The sequence below is a fragment of the Polyodon spathula genome, chromosome 4 (genome assembly GCF_017654505.1).
Source record: "Polyodon spathula isolate WHYD16114869_AA chromosome 4, ASM1765450v1, whole genome shotgun sequence".
Classification (NCBI taxonomy): domain Eukaryota; kingdom Metazoa; phylum Chordata; class Actinopteri; order Acipenseriformes; family Polyodontidae; genus Polyodon; species Polyodon spathula.
This window is the reverse complement of record NC_054537.1, coordinates 79,851,199-79,870,360: the sequence shown is the minus strand read 5'-3', so window position 1 is coordinate 79,870,360 and position 19,162 is coordinate 79,851,199. Positions and strand designations below refer to the sequence as shown.

At 35.6% G+C, this 19,162-nt stretch overlaps 1 protein-coding gene across 2 annotated transcripts in view; it reads right to left on the bottom strand.

The window, feature by feature from the left end:
* Nucleotides 1-1,548: 1,548 nt before the first annotated feature.
* The window catches only part of LOC121314916 (R-spondin-2-like), a 56,429-nt gene continuing 38,815 nt past the window's right edge, over nucleotides 1,549-19,162 (bottom strand). For both annotated transcript variants that reach the window (XM_041248661.1, XM_041248662.1), the window contains exon 6: nucleotides 1,549-2,377. In XM_041248661.1, coding sequence (XP_041104595.1) covers nucleotides 2,274-2,377 — 104 coding nt within the window. In that variant the 3' untranslated portion in view covers nucleotides 1,549-2,273. The remainder of the gene's footprint in view (nucleotides 2,378-19,162) is intronic.

Here is a 19,162-nt window from a genome sequence, read left to right as displayed (position 1 = left end):
ATACCAACTTCCATCCAATAAGCCTTCTAGCATTGGGTAATAAATGAGGGTGCAAAATGTATTGATGTTTTGCAGCATTCATTGATTCTTCTACAATACAAAAGTTGCCAGTGCTTGAGGAAGAAAAACAAGCCCATACAACCACACAACCTCCACCACGTTTAACACTGGGCATGATGAATATTTCTTTAAATTCATCTCCTCTCTTCCTCCAAACAGTGTTGCTTTCTTGGTGAAAATAGGTGATGTTTTGGATTTGTCTGGCTGTACAACTTGGTCGAAGAAATCATCAGGCTTCAAGTATTCAGTGGAAAACTCATCTTGGTTTTTGCCCAAGGACATTCATCCTATTAAGGTATCCCTTAATTGTTTGCTCTTGAATTTCTTGACCATCTTCTCTCAATTCTTATGATAGTAATCTGAGGACTTTGTCAGGCTGCTCGAACGATTCTTCTTCCAGATTTTGCAGAAATGTTTCTTGGTCTTCCACATCTGGAGCTAGTTGCAGTAGTTCCTGTTCTCCTGTGTTTGTCAATAACAGCCCATATAGTGCTTTTCAGTAAGCCAAGTCTTTCTGCTATTTTTCTGGTAGTTTCTCCTTTTTCATTTAGTTGTATCTGCCATTTTGAGATTGTTGCTAAAATTAGTTTTTGCATGTTATTTTGCTTTTATCCATGTTATGTAATAATGTGTTGTTTTATTATAAAGCTGAATCTCTAATTTTTTTTTTTTAACTGCCCAAATACATTTGTCTGCGACTGTATATCTCAATTATGAATGTATGAATATCCTTATACAAGCAAGCACTTATATAGAGTATATATAATACTGTTCATTTTACTGAAAATTTGGTTGTTAGTGAACTTTTAAAAAATATACAATATAAATAAACTGTACTTGAAATCTGCATGTCACATTCCTATCACAGGCATTTTAAAACACAAAAGCAAGGTGCTAAATGAGGCAGGCTGCGGTGCTTGAACAGAACGTAAAAACTTAGTGGAAACCCAGTTTAAGAAAGCTGCACAATATCAATCATCGCACAATGCCAAATTGGAACTCAGACAGAAACATTTAAATATACCCTTCCCTATTTTCATATTAAAATAATTCGAACAAACAGGATTTTCATGTTAAGAATTTACAATAAGCGACACGGGTATTCATGCATTCAAAATGGATGATTTCTCTAGATACTAGCCTTGTATTCATCGTTCCTGCCCTCCCAGCTTGGTCCATTCCCATAAGTGTTCTTTGACAGTGAATTTGCTTTTGTGGATGGAGGTTAGGTAATAACTAGTGAATTATACTTTAGCTGAGCTGGTAGACTTAGAGTGAAAACTGTACATGAATGTAGAATTACGTGTGAGTGTTTCAATAGCTTCTGTAAGCTATTGAAGGAATGTAAATTCCTTTTGGCAGTAAAATGGGTAAAAATACATATATATTGACTATGTGTTTGTTGTAATAGTGCATCTTATTATACACTAGTGCACACATTTATTTCACCATAAAACTTATATTATGTCCAAATAATAACTATGTTGGAAAAGGAATTGGGGCCCTTAAATTCCTCTGGCAAGACTTGAATTACTTATGTTAAAATTCACATCATTTTCTGATAATATTGTAATCAATTTGTCAAAATGATAAAAGATACTGAAAAAAATAGAGTAATATGTTTTATTATTATGTAGACTCTCAGCACTATTTACATGAGGACTGCCATGCTAGTTGAACAACAAGAAATATTCTTTTCACTTGTAGTATACATTTACAGCTTAAAGCACTTTTACATTAACAGGTGTCTTGACAAAAACTGAGATTGTGCTGAGAATAAAATAAATTGCAACTCTGCATATTATTCATATACATTACTCTTGAAATGTACATTGTAAGAAACATAAAGGCTATACATGAAACAGTCCTTGTCCTTCAACAAAAATTCTGCGTTTACATAAATATATGAGTCCTTTTTTTTCCCCAGACATTTCACAATTTTTTGGCTTATTCAGTCAGGGCACTGGATAAAGTCTTCAATGCACAATCAGCTCCCTTTTCACTGAGCCACATCAACTTCAGTTGATCAAGTACTTTCAGTGCTTCCCGGAAATAATGAAGTATAAACAAAATAAACAAGCTTTGTGGTGTTTTCACAAGGGATTTGCCATCAATACTGACAAAGCAGCAGGACCGCACTGCATTATTAGTGTGCAGGAGCAGCTAGCAGCTTTTGTGAACTTTCTTTGTGTAAAAGGTTGAGTCTTGTTGTTTTACTGGCTGGTCCTCTCTGTAGCCAAGACAACACTGTGCTGCTTCTGGGCCCGATCTAGAAGCTTCCTTTTCTTCTTCTTCTTGATTGGTGTTTTTCTTTGTCCTGGTGGAACAAAACAATAAATTATGCATTATTATTAATGTCATGTATTTTGAATCTTATAACCACTTGTTGGAAGATGTGGAGGAGTGACACTGGAATTGCGAATACAGGCACAATAAAATGCATTGTCCTTTGTCTAAATACTCCAATTCAGCTACATAGGTAAAGGAATGCAAGGCTACACAAGTTATATACAGTAAAGGGTACTATGATTAGACGAGCAGGTACAAATACAACACAAGAAAACCAATACTGCAACAGATTTATGGCCATACACAGTACAGACTCTTGAGTGAGGAGCCATTAACTCGGCATACTTAATTCAGCACTAAAACTCAAGTGCTGATTCTGAAAAAGTACTACATTATGATGAGAAAAGGGTATTTAGATACCACTTGTACCTAATCTTTAGCTTCCTTGAGACTGCCATAAATGTTAAGCATTAGTTATATTTTGATATAAAACCAGGGTCTTATAATTATTCTGTGTTCTCACCTTAACACACAGTAATGAAAGCACTCAAAATAAATACAGTAAAATGCATTGCAGGAGATACACATATGGAATAAAAACAGTTATCACTGTCACTGTTTATATTGTATAAATACCTAATAAATAGAATTCAGTAAACAAGCTCTAGAATGTCCCTGGTTTCCTTTACTCAACACCATGATGTTGTAAAAACATTTCAGTTACAATTATCGGAAGTTTCTAAAATAATGTAAAAGTAACACCTAACAACTTTCAGTCTGAAGTCAAATCTGGTTTCCCTTCAGAGGTAAGTCTGCCATTATGACATCGTAATCAGCCAGCTTAACTGCTTTTGGCCCAGATATTGAGCCTTAGCCTTTCCAATGTTCCAAGGACAAAGAGTTTAAGTCATCCCTCTAAAACAAAGCAGAATATTCAGTGGTCTCAGCATTTTGAATATTTTGACATAGACCTAACAAATTGTAATAATTTTACAGTCCCTGTAGTTGCCAACAAGTAATGAGCACACAAATACCAAAACACTGTAATAACAACCTCGGCTCTACCGTATATTAAGCATCTCCTTAGTCTACATAAAAAGATTTTGTAGGCTACTGTTCTATGGTGTTTGAAAGTCAGTTAGGGAGAGTGTTTACATGTGTCATTGTTTTCGAAAAGCAATCATTCTTCATTCCAAGAACGTCATTTTCTCAGTTATCTACGGGAAGGCTAAACGTCCCAGCAAGTTTAATCCTCTATCTGTAAGATCTGCCATTTTTTCAACTGTGTGACTGTGGTTCAAACACATCCCAAGTCCGGGGAATGAACCCGGGCCCTATTGAAATCCGATCTAGTGGCCTCAACTGTTTAACCACTACCACACTGACACCTTACCAAGCCAACTCATTTTAAAAGAGACTAGAGGACAGATTAGGGAGTGTGGGGATACAGGAATCTCTACTTCGGACTGAGGTGCTCTTGCACTACCACCCACAAGCCCTTTGGATCTCCTCACTAGCCTTTACAATCTTAACCTCTTCACTGCTAAGCGATTTACACACCCAGTTCATCACTATGATTAGAGATGGTACTAAACTTAATGCAAAGTTTTGTTTAAGTCTAGTAAGTAAATATTTAAGAAACTGTACAGGATCAAATTGGAAAGTTGAAAATTCTGCAAAAGTTAAGAGCAGACCCTTCATTTGTCAAAAAAAAAAAAAAAAAAAAAAAAAATCTGCAGAAAATTGCCCCTAACAGTACATTTTAAAAGAACTGGCTCAATTTCTCTGTGTTGCACTTGTTTAGCCCACTACACATAGTAAAATTAGACTAAAGGGTATAGTTTAAGATCTTAACTAATTGCCCCCTTTAAACTTGCAGGCTCTTGGCCATGGCTTATAAGGTCCTCCATCTCAAGATAAATTACATCCCTCAGCACCCCACAATAAATTCCTTGATTGGCTCTCTGAAGCAGTTTTTAGCAGAAAAGGTGCAGTGATGTGAAACGAACAAACTTAATAAACACATGCTATTGTTCTGTTACAGTTCCACATGAACTATGCTATTCGGATATTTAAGGTTTCTGTTTCAAATCAAACCTCCTTCCTGTAATTAATTCATTCTTTAGCACAGCTTAAGTTTCACATCTTGCAAGCTGAACAACTTAATTTGAAACACTGTAAAAATGATTGTATAACTGCAACCTCGGATTCCTTCAATGTGTGGATTTAATCAACAAAAGAAGTGTTCACAATATGTTTTTACAAAAAATTAAATATCCATTATATGTTCTTGAACTTTATTAACCCTCTTTTCTCCCTTGTTGTTTACTGGTAATGTAACGTGACTACAAATTAGACCAGGGTACCCTGTACAAATGGTTTATTTATAAAGCAGACTTTAACACAATAAGGGTGACTGCCCAATATTGTGAATTAAAACATTTACCCCAGTTTCATATTTCTGAAAACTTTGTATTTTAATGTATCCTTTTCAACTTTTTCTTTATTTGAAATTTCTTTCAGTATTTTGAAATAATATATAGTCAGTGCTTGGGAATCCTAGCCTGTGATTGGCTAAAACCTCATCATAGGAACAAAAATAGACTGAACTATTGCCCTAACATCCCTACACCACAGGGCAACAGTCTCCCTTCTGACATGTGATTGGTTCACATCACTGTCAGTCCCACCCCTTTTCAAAGGAGCACACCACTCTTCCCATGCACTCCTCACAACAAGAGAAAATGGCTTAAAGTAACAGAAAATCAACTGCAAAACATACAAAAGAATGAAGCTCCAAACACTAAAATGGTGATTTAAATGTCACTGTCACTATTTTCTGACTTTTTGAAATTCAAACAAATTCAACTCGACAATGTCATAATAATAATCTTTATATAGCACCTTTCATAGTGGGCCACCATCACAAAGCGCTTTACGAGACTAGGGTGTGTGAACTATGCATCTGCTGCAGAGTCACTTACAACGTCTCACTCGAAAGACGGAGCACAAGCAGGTTAAGTGACTTGCTCAGGGTAACACAATGAGTCAGTGGCTGAGCTGGGATTTGAACCGGGGACCGTTTTTTTAACCACTGGACCACACAGCCTCCCATGTAAACAAATATGAAGGCCAGGATCCAAACGCACAACTGAGAGAGTATTATGCAGCAGTCAAGAAGCCAGACGGAGAGCTGTACCTCAAAAAGATAACTATGTGGTATGAACTTCAAAAACATTTATTTATTTATGTATGTATTTATGCTGTATCAGTTATATTTAAACAAAACATATAAAGTCATAGTTACTAACCAACTTTACCTCATGTATTTTCTTGACTGATTCACGTATTAAATATGTAGTGCAGACTCAGCTCATAGTGGAAAATGAAATGCCCCTTGGGAAGACTATTGTTACCTTTGCGGCTTTGTGCATTATAGCCCCCTGTCGGTAACAACAGTCTTTCCTCAGGTCAATTTTCTACTATAGCTCTCCTCTCCAGGTCAGGATAATATAAGTCTAAAGACACTGTCACATATGTAATAAGCTATCTTTCGTCCCAGAGCATTTAATGACTCAATACATTCTTTTCGATCTTTCGGATCTCGTTTTTTTGAGTTGTAGAAAACCATAGTTTAATTATATATATGTATACACTCAACCTGCGGAGCCCAGAAACGATAATATAAGCATCTGAAAGGCCGGTTACTATATATATATAGTATATATATATATATATATATATATAGATATATATAGTGCTATATATATCTCTGTGTGAGTCAGTGCTGTCCGAGTGGATTATTCTATTGCAATGTACTACTATGCTGCTCCATATGTATAGTGCTACAATATCCTGTGCTATAGAACATTTAAATCTATTCTGAGTTTTATTATTTCCGTAATGTGTGTGTATTAATGTGTGTGCAGAAAACGTGTTAATGCAGAACCATGTTTTATTTTTTTTATTGTACAGCATAAGTTGTTGAATAAAGATGCCTTGTTAATGTGGCCAAACTGTATGTCTACAGGCATGCATTACTTTAAAGGGTCTATATAATTTTGAATGTTCTACAGTTTGAATATATAATACTTCAGTATACTCAAATAGTTTGAGGTTGACTTGTTATCTTTTGATTCAATGATTGAAAGCTATTGAAGTTGCAACGTTTTCAAATGGTTTCAAATCTACAGTACCAAGATCTGGCCGATAGAGGGCAACATACACAAGCAGAAAAGATATATTCTACTGAGTGTAATATATTAACTTTTATGTATTATTTATTGTGAAGAATACAATTGTAGTGTTTTATCCTAATACACTGGTACTTGAAACAAGCTTTGGATTCTTTAAACAATCTCCTGTTTACAGTCAAAGTGAATTATCAATGTTTATAATTAAGTTTACTTTACTATTTCAAATACTTTCTATTATTATTATTAGTAGTAGACGTAGTAGTGGTAGTAGTTGTCATAGTATTATCATTATTATTATTACTGAAGTTGAGAATCATTTAGATTACTGTTAAGGATTATGGGAAACACCAGTGAAACGTAGTATAGAAATGGACTGTCCCTCAAATAACTGATTCATTTGTGCAAATGTCATCCCTGATATATTTTCTTTAGGCATTTTGTGATATAAATATTTTTGTATTACCACAATACCACCTTATGTATATAATATTCAATATATGCATGTCTCAGTTCCATGTACCATATAGGAGCTCTAAAAGATGTAATTCATGTTTCCAGAATATTTTGGGTCATTCTGAAGAATTTTTTTTTGCATCCCTGACTATTTTTTTTAATTAAGCAAAGGTCATGTAACCCTACAGGTGCCGCCCACGGTGACCTTCACATTTTTATTAACCTGTTACAGCTGCTCTTTTTTATTTTCTTATATTGTTATACTGAATTCAATAAAGCATAGTTTTATGCTTGCTATCATTTTCTTGAGCCTAGTTTAACATCCCTGGGTATATCCTCTCTGGTCAAATGATAGATAATATCAAAATCTGCCCAGAAACATCAACTTTTTCATTTTTCAATCAAATCCAGAAACCAGTGTGTCAACACCTATAGCTGAAGTGATTAATTTACACCAAGATGTGTGTTTGTTGTCGCTTGGATTTGAAGGTTGACATATGTATGAACTTGAATGAATAGAGACAGGGGTATAAGGTACCAGTGGCAAAGTATGCCTTCCCCCACACATATACACACACCTTTTTTTTAGATAGCAGTGGCTCACATCACAAATATAGATGACACACTAGGTTCCAATAAACACTCTAGGCAGTTGCCCAGAGATTAAAGTTGTTGTACACCTGTCATTCCAACTTCTAAGTCTTGTGAATGTTCTTTAGAAGTGATATTAGGAGACAACTGTATGGCTGCAGTCACAGTATTCAAAGCTTCAATAAGCATTATTTTCATAAGGGATGCTGCACAGTTACAGATGACAACAGGATTAGTAATTTGCCATTTCAAATCCCTTTTGTGTTTCCCTAAACTGGAGCCCCCTATGCAGTGTGCTGCTTGCATGGGTGAGTGACACTACCTCATAAACATCCATGTTTGTATCAACTCTGTTGTATGGTTTTGTTTTTTTCCAAGCCTATGTGCAACATGCAACCATACTTAAATTGCTTCCTTCTAGTCTAGTTTCATTTCTGCACTTTTTGGAATGTGGTTTGGAAACCCTGTTGACCCATGTCCCAAAATTATATTGATATTTATTCATTTATAATTCTGTATTTGACTATAATATATAACATGTGCTAACCACAAAACAACACCTTATTTATCTGTGTAGTATGAGCCTTACAGATTGAGTTACACAATGTATTTTACAGCTTTATACAAATGACTAGAGTTTTTTTTTTCTTCTTTTTTTTCTAAATGGTTATTTCATAAAAAGTATGCTTGGACCTATTAGATCACAGCCTTTGCAGCCCACAGGCACAGGCTAATACTGTGGTGGAGGACTGGGAAGTGCAGGTTCAATGACTCATTAGGAGTATAATGGAAAGATGTAAGGCTGTTATCCTGTTGACAGGTTGACATACGTAGTACTGACTTCCTGTTTGGTGATCATTCAACAAGAACACATTACAAGTCCACTTCTATTATGCAGTTCTGTGTTACTACATTCTGTTCTTTATTCAATACAGGGTGATGATTCAATGTATTGTTTTGGGTTAATGTCTTTACACAAACACCATGCAAGTGATCTTTAAACATTCAGAGCAGTACTGTTGGCTATATTTCATTTGGTCCTATAGGACTCATCAAAAACAAATAAGTCACATTTGTTACAACATGGTTTATCTGCACAATTTTCTTACATAAAAGACTACCTTAATCTCTGTTAATTGTATCTACATTGCTAAGAAGCCCAATGTTGACCTGCTTTGAACACAGTCCAGAATCTGCCCATATCCAATATAATACTTTCACCTGACCCTCAGATGGCATCACAACCACTAAATGGATCCTCACTCTCGCTGTTGAGCCGACATGCACAACTTTATATGACCGTTGTGCTGTTTGAAAATTCCAGTTACCGAAAATTACCTCACTCTACCAACTATCAGACAATTCTAAAGTGACCACTCTATCAGAAAAAAACTGTCTTTAACCCTAGCTTAGCCCTGGGCTTGGCGCTGTCTCCATGATTATCACAGTTTCTCCTTTGAATTCAGCTGAAGCATTTGTTATCCAAAGAAAAACAATGGATATAGACTGTCTTTATTTATTTCTGTGCGCTGTTCAAGGTGCAGGAAAAAAGATTTTAGGGGTGTTGTTTTGTTTAGGCTTTGTCTTTTCAAATTTGCATACGATGGTCCACAATTTGTAAAAAGACTCTATAAGTTACTCTCATATATAATCTGATCACCATGGGTGATGTTTTACGCAAACCATGGGCCTAGGACAGTTTTTACACTCTTACCCAGTTGATTTAATTTGCCTTCTAGAATATGAATAACGGCAGCATTCTATAAACAAATAAACACATGTATTTATTTTTTGCTTATATTAAATTTCCGTTGAGATTTTTTCTTAAACAGGCCTGAGAATGCTGTTTATTTCCATGGAATAAAGAAGACTTCTGGCGCCAGCAAGATTTGGCAGCAATTGGATTACAATCCATTAAGAACCTCTCACATACATTTATAATGTTGTGAAGGTCATATTTTGCAGCCATTCTCCCCTAACTTTTGCCTCTTACTTGTGGGAGCCTTTTAAGATCCACCCCCCCCCCCACCCCCCAACCATTCCCAGAGGCGTTTTAGTCAGAAGAAAAAACGGTTAACTCCAAATTTCATTGAAAAAAAATGCTTTATTGCACCACATTTAAGAGTAATTAAAATTGAATTGTATCCAGTATGATGACAATTTTTTACGCAAATTTAAATGATGAAGTTGTTTATCTTACCAAGTTGCTGACAAGAGCACTTCTGCACAGAATCGTCCAGCGCAACAAGATTAATGTGAATATTTATTTTTCTTGAGTGTTCTGCGTATGATCAGAACGAGGCAGTGCTGACGATTAAAACATATACAATACAGCATTGTCAGGATTAGAGTCCTCGCTCTTACCCAATTTGCTGGACTGACCCAATCCTTTGTTATTTTGTTACAAAATGTGATGATAAGAAACAGTCATTACTGTAGTTTGCAGTAGCCACATGGTATTGATTTGCACTGTATCCAGCAGAATTGTTTTGTTTTATTATTCTATGCAAAAAAATATGATAGCTTATTTTTTTAATTGTTTTAAAATTTTGCAATCATTCTGAGTGTTTCTGAGAGTATTTTCTTTGAAGCTGTCTGTCTTTGAGATTGCTTAAGGTACAAGTTCTTACTTTGTATCAATTTGAGCACCGTCTTCAAACAACTTCAGTCTTCACTACGTTGTTTAGAGTTATGAGCTGTGATAGCATTGGAAAATCTTATAGACCCTGCCCTTTGTTTTTTAACTTGTTTCAAAATAGAAAGTTTTTTTCCAATGCACCACTCTGTTTACAAATAGCACCTTAATTAAAGTGGTTAAAGCCTATTTGTTTATGCTTTCTCCATCATTGGATCGGTTCTTGTTTTAACTTTAGGCTTGCATAACTTGAGTTATTTATAAAACAGGCATGTTTTATTGCAGCATGAACATAAATTGTACTTGGATTGGCTTTGATATATGGAATATTTATTTCCATACGAGGACATTTTAAAATATAATAAAGTCCTCGCCACCTGTGTTAACTGTTCAAATTAAAGCTAGCTTTATGCTTCCAGATGTGGATCATTAATCTCCCAATTGCATGTAACTGGATTCTCTGCTCAGTATTTCTTAAGTTTTGGGGAATTCAGTAGTTCTGGCATTTAACCACAACTGCGAAGGCAAGCCAGGTCAAAGCAATTAAACAGTTAAAACTTGACTACTGTTGTGTTGCATAAGAATACCACAAACCAGCTTGTTATGTCTAAAGGTGGTTGTTGAGCTAAGGATGCAACATCAGCTAGTCGTTGTGAATGACCCTAGTGTCAATAATGGCATTTGCAGTTAATCAAACACAAACACAATGTTCAGCACATGTGGTACACATTTTCTTTGGCACAACATCCTTTGATTATCCTGTGATTGTTACTTATCTGACAGCCTCACCTAATAGAGCATTCTTTTTGAAAATGTGTACTTGTATGGCTGGCTAACACTTCGTTTAGTGATCAAATTCATCAAATTAAACTGGGACTTGAGGTTTTTTTTTTTTTTTTTTTTTAAACCCCTGAAGCTTTTTGTATACCAACCATACTGCATCTGTGCTAATGTTGTTATAAATTTCGGTTTCAACTCGTTGACTTCCGTCCATTTTACGTTTACATATAGTTAAAATTATTACAAAGTATGGTTTCAACGTTGTTTGAAAATAAAGTCAGGCCTTTTCTTTAAGGTAACCATTTTAGCCTTGTCTCATGACATCAGCTGGTAGCAACCTAAAATATCTTTCTGAATCAATCCACAATTGTGGTCTTCACAAAGCAACCCCCTAAAATGGTTTCTGGTGGTCCTTTGCTGTTGCAACTGTGAAACATGTTATTTGGCAAAGCTAGCCTCTCAGTATTACAGCACTTTCTGGGATGGGTGGGGAGAGTAGGGGAAACAACAATAACAATGTGTGGTGTTTGTTTTTCCTTGGTCTAACAAACACTATATGAAGCACCATTTCTTAGTTTTAATTAACAGGTTATTATTCACAGTAATTCATAAACCTGGTAATTCTCAGTGATATCCCTAAGTGCTTTAATAACTTAATATACTTTATTTTTACTTACTTTTTTTTCCAATTAAAAAAATCATAAAAGCTACAGGCCTTATGTGCGGTTCCTTTAGATAAAAGTACGACCAGGCCTCAGCAGCAATAGTAGCAATGATTGATGTCTGGCATACAGCAGCTTACAGGGATATTACATGAAGCATCAAAGGAAGTCCACTGGGACAAGCAGGGCTTAACAGTCGAATTCAGAGTTCTGCCTGGTTTGCACTCTCCTAAGGGTTAGTTGCAGCTGCAGTTTTGTTTATGCACTCTGTTATCAGACCGTCTTATTTAATATCTGGCAGCCTTGTGAGCACTGTTCCTCTGAATGTTCTCTCCCTCTATATTCTAGTGCTGTAATTACAAGAAAACGTCTGCCTAATGAAACACACACACGCCCACACCCCCACCCCCCAACCTCTATCCACCCATTATGCTTTCTATACAGGGACCCCACGCTCTGTGTAATTTCTATATAGTAAGTAACATACTGGGCTTTTCAACAAGGTCCCTCTGTTGAAGTTCACCACATGTGGTTGGCCTGATGAACAGAAGCTCCATCAATAGGGTGCCCAGCGTGTTAATGTATGTGGCTATCTCATTTTCTATTTAACCACATTTCAAATATTTCAAAGCTTATCTAAAGTATCACAAATTAGAACACACATGAAATTGTACAGATAAGGCTGTTTCATTCTCCAAAAAATTGCTACTGTTCAAATCACATATACTAGTTTAAATAGCTAGCCTACTTCCAGGCATGCTAAGGTAAATACATTCATGACCTTCACCTGTAACCTTTTTTAGTTAACTGTATGTAGCTTTCAAGTGAAGGTAAATACGTGGTTTAAAAAAGATTACTGGGTGGGCTTTTTTGACTTTTGTTTTTTTAGTAAGACTGCGTTACTAATTTTGAAGTGCAAACTCATTTATACTGGCTTCCTGTTGACACAAGACAAACTTTTATTTTATTTTATGGTATGGTATATTGAATGTTGTTTATCTAGAAATCCTTTTTAGACATAAAAAAAAAAAAATGCCTTCAAGTTTGGTGGTTTCAACATATGTTAAATGATCTAAAGAAATGTGCAATTATTATTATTATTTTTTTTTTACAGAAATCTCAAAATCACATTTTAAATTTGAGATATCTTCAAATAATTTAAGCGTGAATAGCTTTCCTAAATATTTGCAGAATCTTAATATTATATAAAATTACTGGTATTTAATTTACATAAAAAATATTGAATTATATACGGTGTACAGTTGCCTTGAAACAGAAATGTACGAACACCTTCCTTTATCCATTACCTTGTCAGACTTTCAAAGGACTCCACACATGTATCATCCAGGCCTGTTTTAAGATTACTTAGGATTCTGAATATAAAAGCAATCTTAAGTCGGGGTATTTAAAATACCGCCCTCAGAAAGCAGCTGTTGACAACATGACAGCAAAACACTCAAAGGGCCCTATTTAGGAAATTTCTGCACAGCCACTTCTGCTCTGGCAAAAATGACAACGTTAGCGAACCTCTGCACATGAAAACGTGATTTAGAAGTCAATTCTCATGCTTGGGCTAACGCACCTCAAATAGCGAATCATGTGCTCAGCCAATCAAAACACAGTGGGGAGAGTAAGGTTACAACCAATAAGGATTCAACATTCCCTTTAAGAGTACCTGTGCATCTGCGATAGCGAAGAGGGCATTTTCAAACCAAAAAAAAAAGGCAGGAGACAAAAGCAAAAATAAATAAAAAATGTGCAGCTGCCTAAGTGAGGAGGATGCCCAAGCCCCTCAAGCAAGGCTACAAAACAAAAATTAAAAAAGTAATCTATAAGGCACTGTCTAACCTGCCTGGCACTTGCAGTATCTGCAACCTTCACCACTGGGGCTTCAAGTTCAGTATCTGCCTCCCTCAATTTCTGTCATCTTTCCTCTGTAAGCTCAACATCACTTCCATTACAGTGTGATGTTATGCAAAACACAAGCCAGGATGATATTGGAAACCTTCTGAGGAGTGTACTGTAGGGTTCCCCCAGTGACAGACAATTTGAAGACTCCAAATGTTTGCTCAATTACAGTATGAGCACATTTAAAGGTACACTTATACCTTTGTTTGGCAGGGGTTGTAGGGTTGAACGTTGATGTCAGTAGCCATCGCTTCAGTGTATACCTGTTGTCCCCTATCAACCAGCCTGTCAGACTGTCATCCCACTGAAATGCAGCTGCGAATTAGCGAGGATAAACGAGTCATGAGCAAAGCCAGGACAGTTTGCATTCACATTTGTGATGTAGTGGGCAACACACACTACTTGCACGTTGACAGAATAGGTCCCCTTATAATTCATATAGTGGCTATTCTGTGTTGGTGTGCGTAGCTGCACATGTGTGCAATCAATGGCTCCCAGGACACCAGGAAACCCATACTAGAGCTCTGCAACCTAACCCGAAGTGACACGACTATAAGTGTTGGGTTCTGGTCGGGTCGAGTGTAGTTTTAATACAAACATGTTCGGGTCGGTTTATGTAGTGTTACCAATTGTCATCAGATTTTACACAAGAACGTGCCTTAGCTGCAAGCGCACAGCACTCATCTAGCTTCAGGACACTGAGAAAGTACACTGCTGCGGAGGTGTCAATCACCGGCTCTAAATATACCAGTTTGTATGGCACTGAAATGCTATTGGTTAAGAGAAGCAATTTGCTACCTAGCAATAGCCAATCAACTGCATTTTAAGACATGCCATGTCCGCCTACTGATCTCCTCAGGAGAGACTGATAAGAAAAGGACAGCAATCGCAAATTTAAAACTTTTTTTTTTTTTTTTTAATTCGGACTACATGTTGTTGACCGCAACGTGCTCAAAGAAAAGACCGATACCTCCATCTAACCTATAACTCCTAAAAAAATTCTGCTTTGTATTTTGTTGCAGCTAGTGAGAGACAGGGACATGGATGAATTCTCCTGCACGCTTTACTAAAGTTGAAGTTACATCTCGCACTGTAAATGATACAGTCGACTGGATCGTGCCTGCAGTATAACCCACAGTGGAACAAGCCAGTGGCATAATATGTCAATTGCTAAATCGCTATATTTGTATGTAAATGAGGACTAACTGTCTGCAGAAGTGTTTTGCGATTGCCTCAGGGGTTTGCAAACGTTGCTAAATAGGGTCCAGAATTATTTATTTTAGTCAAAGATTAGAGTACATTGTAGGAAGCTAATCAGACATTGGAAGTCTCATTCTCTCCCTCTCTCGAAATGCTACCAACACAAAGGACACTTGGAAGATGTAGATGCTGTTCAGGTATGTATTCCTATTTGAATAATTCATTATCAATAAACCAGGGATGTCCAACAAATGGATCTTGAGTCATATACAGGCTCATTGAGCACAGTATGGCTCTCTTGATTTAGAGGCAAAGACTGGTGAATAGATTTTGACAGAAGCCATTCAAAACGCAAAAAACTAATTACATTGTCTAAGTATTTAAACAATGTTATATTTAACAAAAAATACTACAGTAGTGTGTAGTCTGTTTTTGTTGTTTTGTACAGCTCTTTTTTTTTTTTTTTTGGTTTTGTTTTAAGAACTCCCTGGTCATTTGGCCAGAAGATTGGAAATCTACAAACCGAATGGGATTCCTAGTAGGTTTTCAATGTTGTGAATCTACAAGTTGTTTCCAGGACCTTTTCTGTTGCTTCTTTTTAATTTAAAGACTTTCAAAATCTTGTATCTGTGTAAAAATTATTGACCCTAAATTCCAATAAACCTCCAAAATGTTGAACAGAGAATTAGACACATTTTTTAATTTCAACTGAACTGAAATAAAAATGGGGTTTTCACTTGGAGAGAAATACTAAAGTCACGTGACAGATCACCACGCCAGCAGTGTCACAGACCTCTGAAGTGTCTTTTTAGACTGATAAACAGAGTCCTGCGCCACTATTCAAGCTTTGGGAGACTGATCCGGGATTTACGGTCTCGCTGACCACTTCAGTAGAGAAAAAACAGTATGGACCTCTATGTTGAAGTCCAATCTGATTTTTTGGACTTGCCAATGGCTGTTCAGTACGTACCGCGGTACAGGGCTGAACTGGATATCGGACCGGTTTTTGCAGTCCAATATGCATCCCTAGTAGTCACATTAAAAGTTGCGGCAACTATAAAAAGTTGTGGTCTGTGTTAAAAGTTGTGGTTTCCGCAACAAATTCACGGCCCATGACTTTCTTTATATATATATATATATATATATATATATATATATATATATATATATATATATATATATATATATATATATAAAATAATGGTTTCACAGGATAAAATCTAATTTCCTATTATTAGCCTCTGAATGAATAGTTACTTAGTTATTTATCCAACATAAAATGCACAATGTTTTTGTTGTTTTTTTTTAGTTTTTAATGTGGCTGCTGAATACAAAGTACCACTGAGACGTAGACAAAATTAGAGCCTTGGGGCAACTCATTACCTCTTCCGTGTGAAGCTTACTGGATAATATTTTTAATATTTTCAATTAAAGGTTCTACGTTATATGTTTTTTAAACTTCCAACAAATGCAGTTAACCGTCTGCCAAGATGAATTCCCAGCTGCAACTGCTTTGCAATTAGATACCCCTATGTCCAGCTGTTAAACCATAATGTGTGACAGCACACTCATTTCTCAAAAATGACCAGTTTTAGGTTTCACAAATGAGAGCTGAACTGTTGGAGCAGCCTGTTAGAATCCTACAGATTATTAAACCCATATATAACATGCATTTGGAGAGAAATAAAACTGTTTAAATCTACAAGTTTGTGATTAGATAAACAAAGAGTCCTACTGGAAGGAAATTAACTTTTAAATAATAAAGGCGTGCATCTAGTGTGTTAACTTTACAGAGCTCTGGAGATTTCTGTTTGTGCATACAATTTGGATGTGAACATCATTAGACAATATAATTTTAGGTATTGTTACATTAGATATCGGAAAACACACACACACACACACACACTAAAATGGTGGTGTGCAATGCAACTGATCGTTTTACTTACATAAGCGTCTGTATATTTCAAGAATAACTTGAACTCAAAGACTAGTGGGAACTTGCAGTGTATCATATATTTAGCTAATTAAATGAAGATTAATATATTGGCAACACCATCACAACAGTCAGAATCCAGGTCGTGGATAATCATTCTGACAAAGCATTAGCTAGTTTGGTTTATCGGTAGAAGCAAATATTCTTTATGTTTCTGGCTGTACGTTCTACCCAGGGCTTTAATATTATTGCTCACATGATCTGTAATTAATCATACTCACTTTCTGTATGGATTACAAGTGTCATTTAAATTGCCCAGAAGTTTGAAAAGAAAAGTAATGCAGTGAAACACTGGGCTTTCTTGAGAACATTATAAGACCTACATTAGTTTGTTGCTAAAATATGTTGCTGTGTTTTTGTATTGGCTCTTCCATGCAAATTCTAGCAGAGAGAAATAAAGATTTGGTTTTGGATATCATTTCTTTTTTTAGTCCAAATGTGAGCCAAGCTTGTTAGATGTGATCAGACTGAAGCTGTAAGTTACATTTTCAGAATAGACTATACGCTGCCAAATGTAAAACAATGTTAACAACAATTGTTTTTTCTTTTTGTAAAAAAAAAAAAAACAATGGATTATATAATAATATAAGCAATATATATATATATATATATATATATATATATATATATATATATATATATATATATATATATATATATATATATATTTTTTTTTTTTTTTTTTCTTTTTAAATAGACAATTTTCAGGAAGTATCTTATCAATCAACAATATTAATATTTCCTTAGAGCTATAGTTATTAGACATTTTCACTTTTTCAGCATGGTCTGGGTCTTGTGTTTATGAAAACTGTTCAAACTGGATCAGTTTCTAATAGTTTCCAGACAGAACCGCTGAGGCGTATTTATCAGCAGCGGGCAGGTTGGCTCTGCTTTAAAAGAAAGCCGGTTGGGCATCATTGCTTCTCATTTAAAAGAAAGTCACTCTAGGTCAGGCTTGATGCTGATTTCCTTTGGTTTGCTATGGTCGTAGGTCTGAACCATCGCAAGCAGGAGTAGCTCAGGTTTGCAGCAATACATTCAATACTAAGCTCGGGTGGTTTCGGAGTCCTAGTCTGGCAAGCATTATTGGTACTGATGATATCATAAATACCAAGGACGTTTCACTGTGTAAAAACAGAAATGCAGGTGTGTGTGAGTGTGTGTGTACATTATGTCTAAACCCAACATGAAAATACCCAAATACCTATGTTGAAATCGTACACAGTACAAACTGAATTCCAATGCTTGGTGTATAGTATGTCGCAAGTAGCTCTAGGGAGCTTTTCATTACTTTTTGAAGTCTAGTGCCAATATTTAGGCCAGAGGGCCAGAAACATCTATAACAGTTTTTGTTTCCTTCTCCAATTTTATCAAACAGAGTACCTTTATTTCCTGTTATAGATTAATAATGTCTGTCATTTTCCTTACTATAGGACATATTAAAACTATCGACTTGCATACATTAACCTCTTTATTAACTCTTATCATATTCAACTATAAAATCCATGATAAAAAACAAATAAATAAATAAACAATGTATGCTAATGTAGTCTTTTATATTTAACTTCTAGTTATACCTCAGAATTTAGAATTGATTATTTGCAGTTACAGTCTGAAACAAAGTCAAACTGTTAACTGAGCAATATGGCAGTTTTTTACTAATTTTGGTGACAGAGATGTAGTACAGTCTCCTGAGTAATTAATAACAGGAAACGATGAGCTGAAAAGTGTTTTTTCTTTAGGCCAAACTTCTTTAAGTTTTTGTAAGCTAACAGCCTTTACATTTATCAACAATGTTTAAAACACAGAGAGGTCATCATGGGGGGGGGGGGGGGGGGGGGGTCAGTTTGTCTTTCAACCCCTTTTGATAATAAACAGATCTTGCACCAAGGAATAATGTAGCATTGGTTTTGAATTAAACTGATTTGTGTTTTCCACAAAACAGACAACCACACTGTTTAGTTAAAAATGTACATCTATAACTGATTTAAAGAATGTAATTGTAATATTGAAGGATATTCAGACTTAAGGAAACTGGTCCTTAAAGTCTATAGTATATTATACAAAACACATGTATAACCAAGTTGATAGAGTGATTCAATCCCTGTGACCTATCTTTCTACTCTGGCCTGAAAAGCTGATAATCACCTGTCTACTGGCAGGTATAAGTTGTTGGCTGCACTTCTAATACCTCATTCCAGATTTATTTCAGGCAACAATGTGGAAAATTGCTGTTACTCCTTTTACCAAAAAAAAAGAAAATGTTACAAATTAGGATATAACTATAGCCAAAAGGTTTGAATCACCGTATAAAATTAACTATTTTTGCTTCATTGTCTAATGAAACCTACTGAATAATGTTATGTTAACATATTGAATTGCATACCGCTTTGTA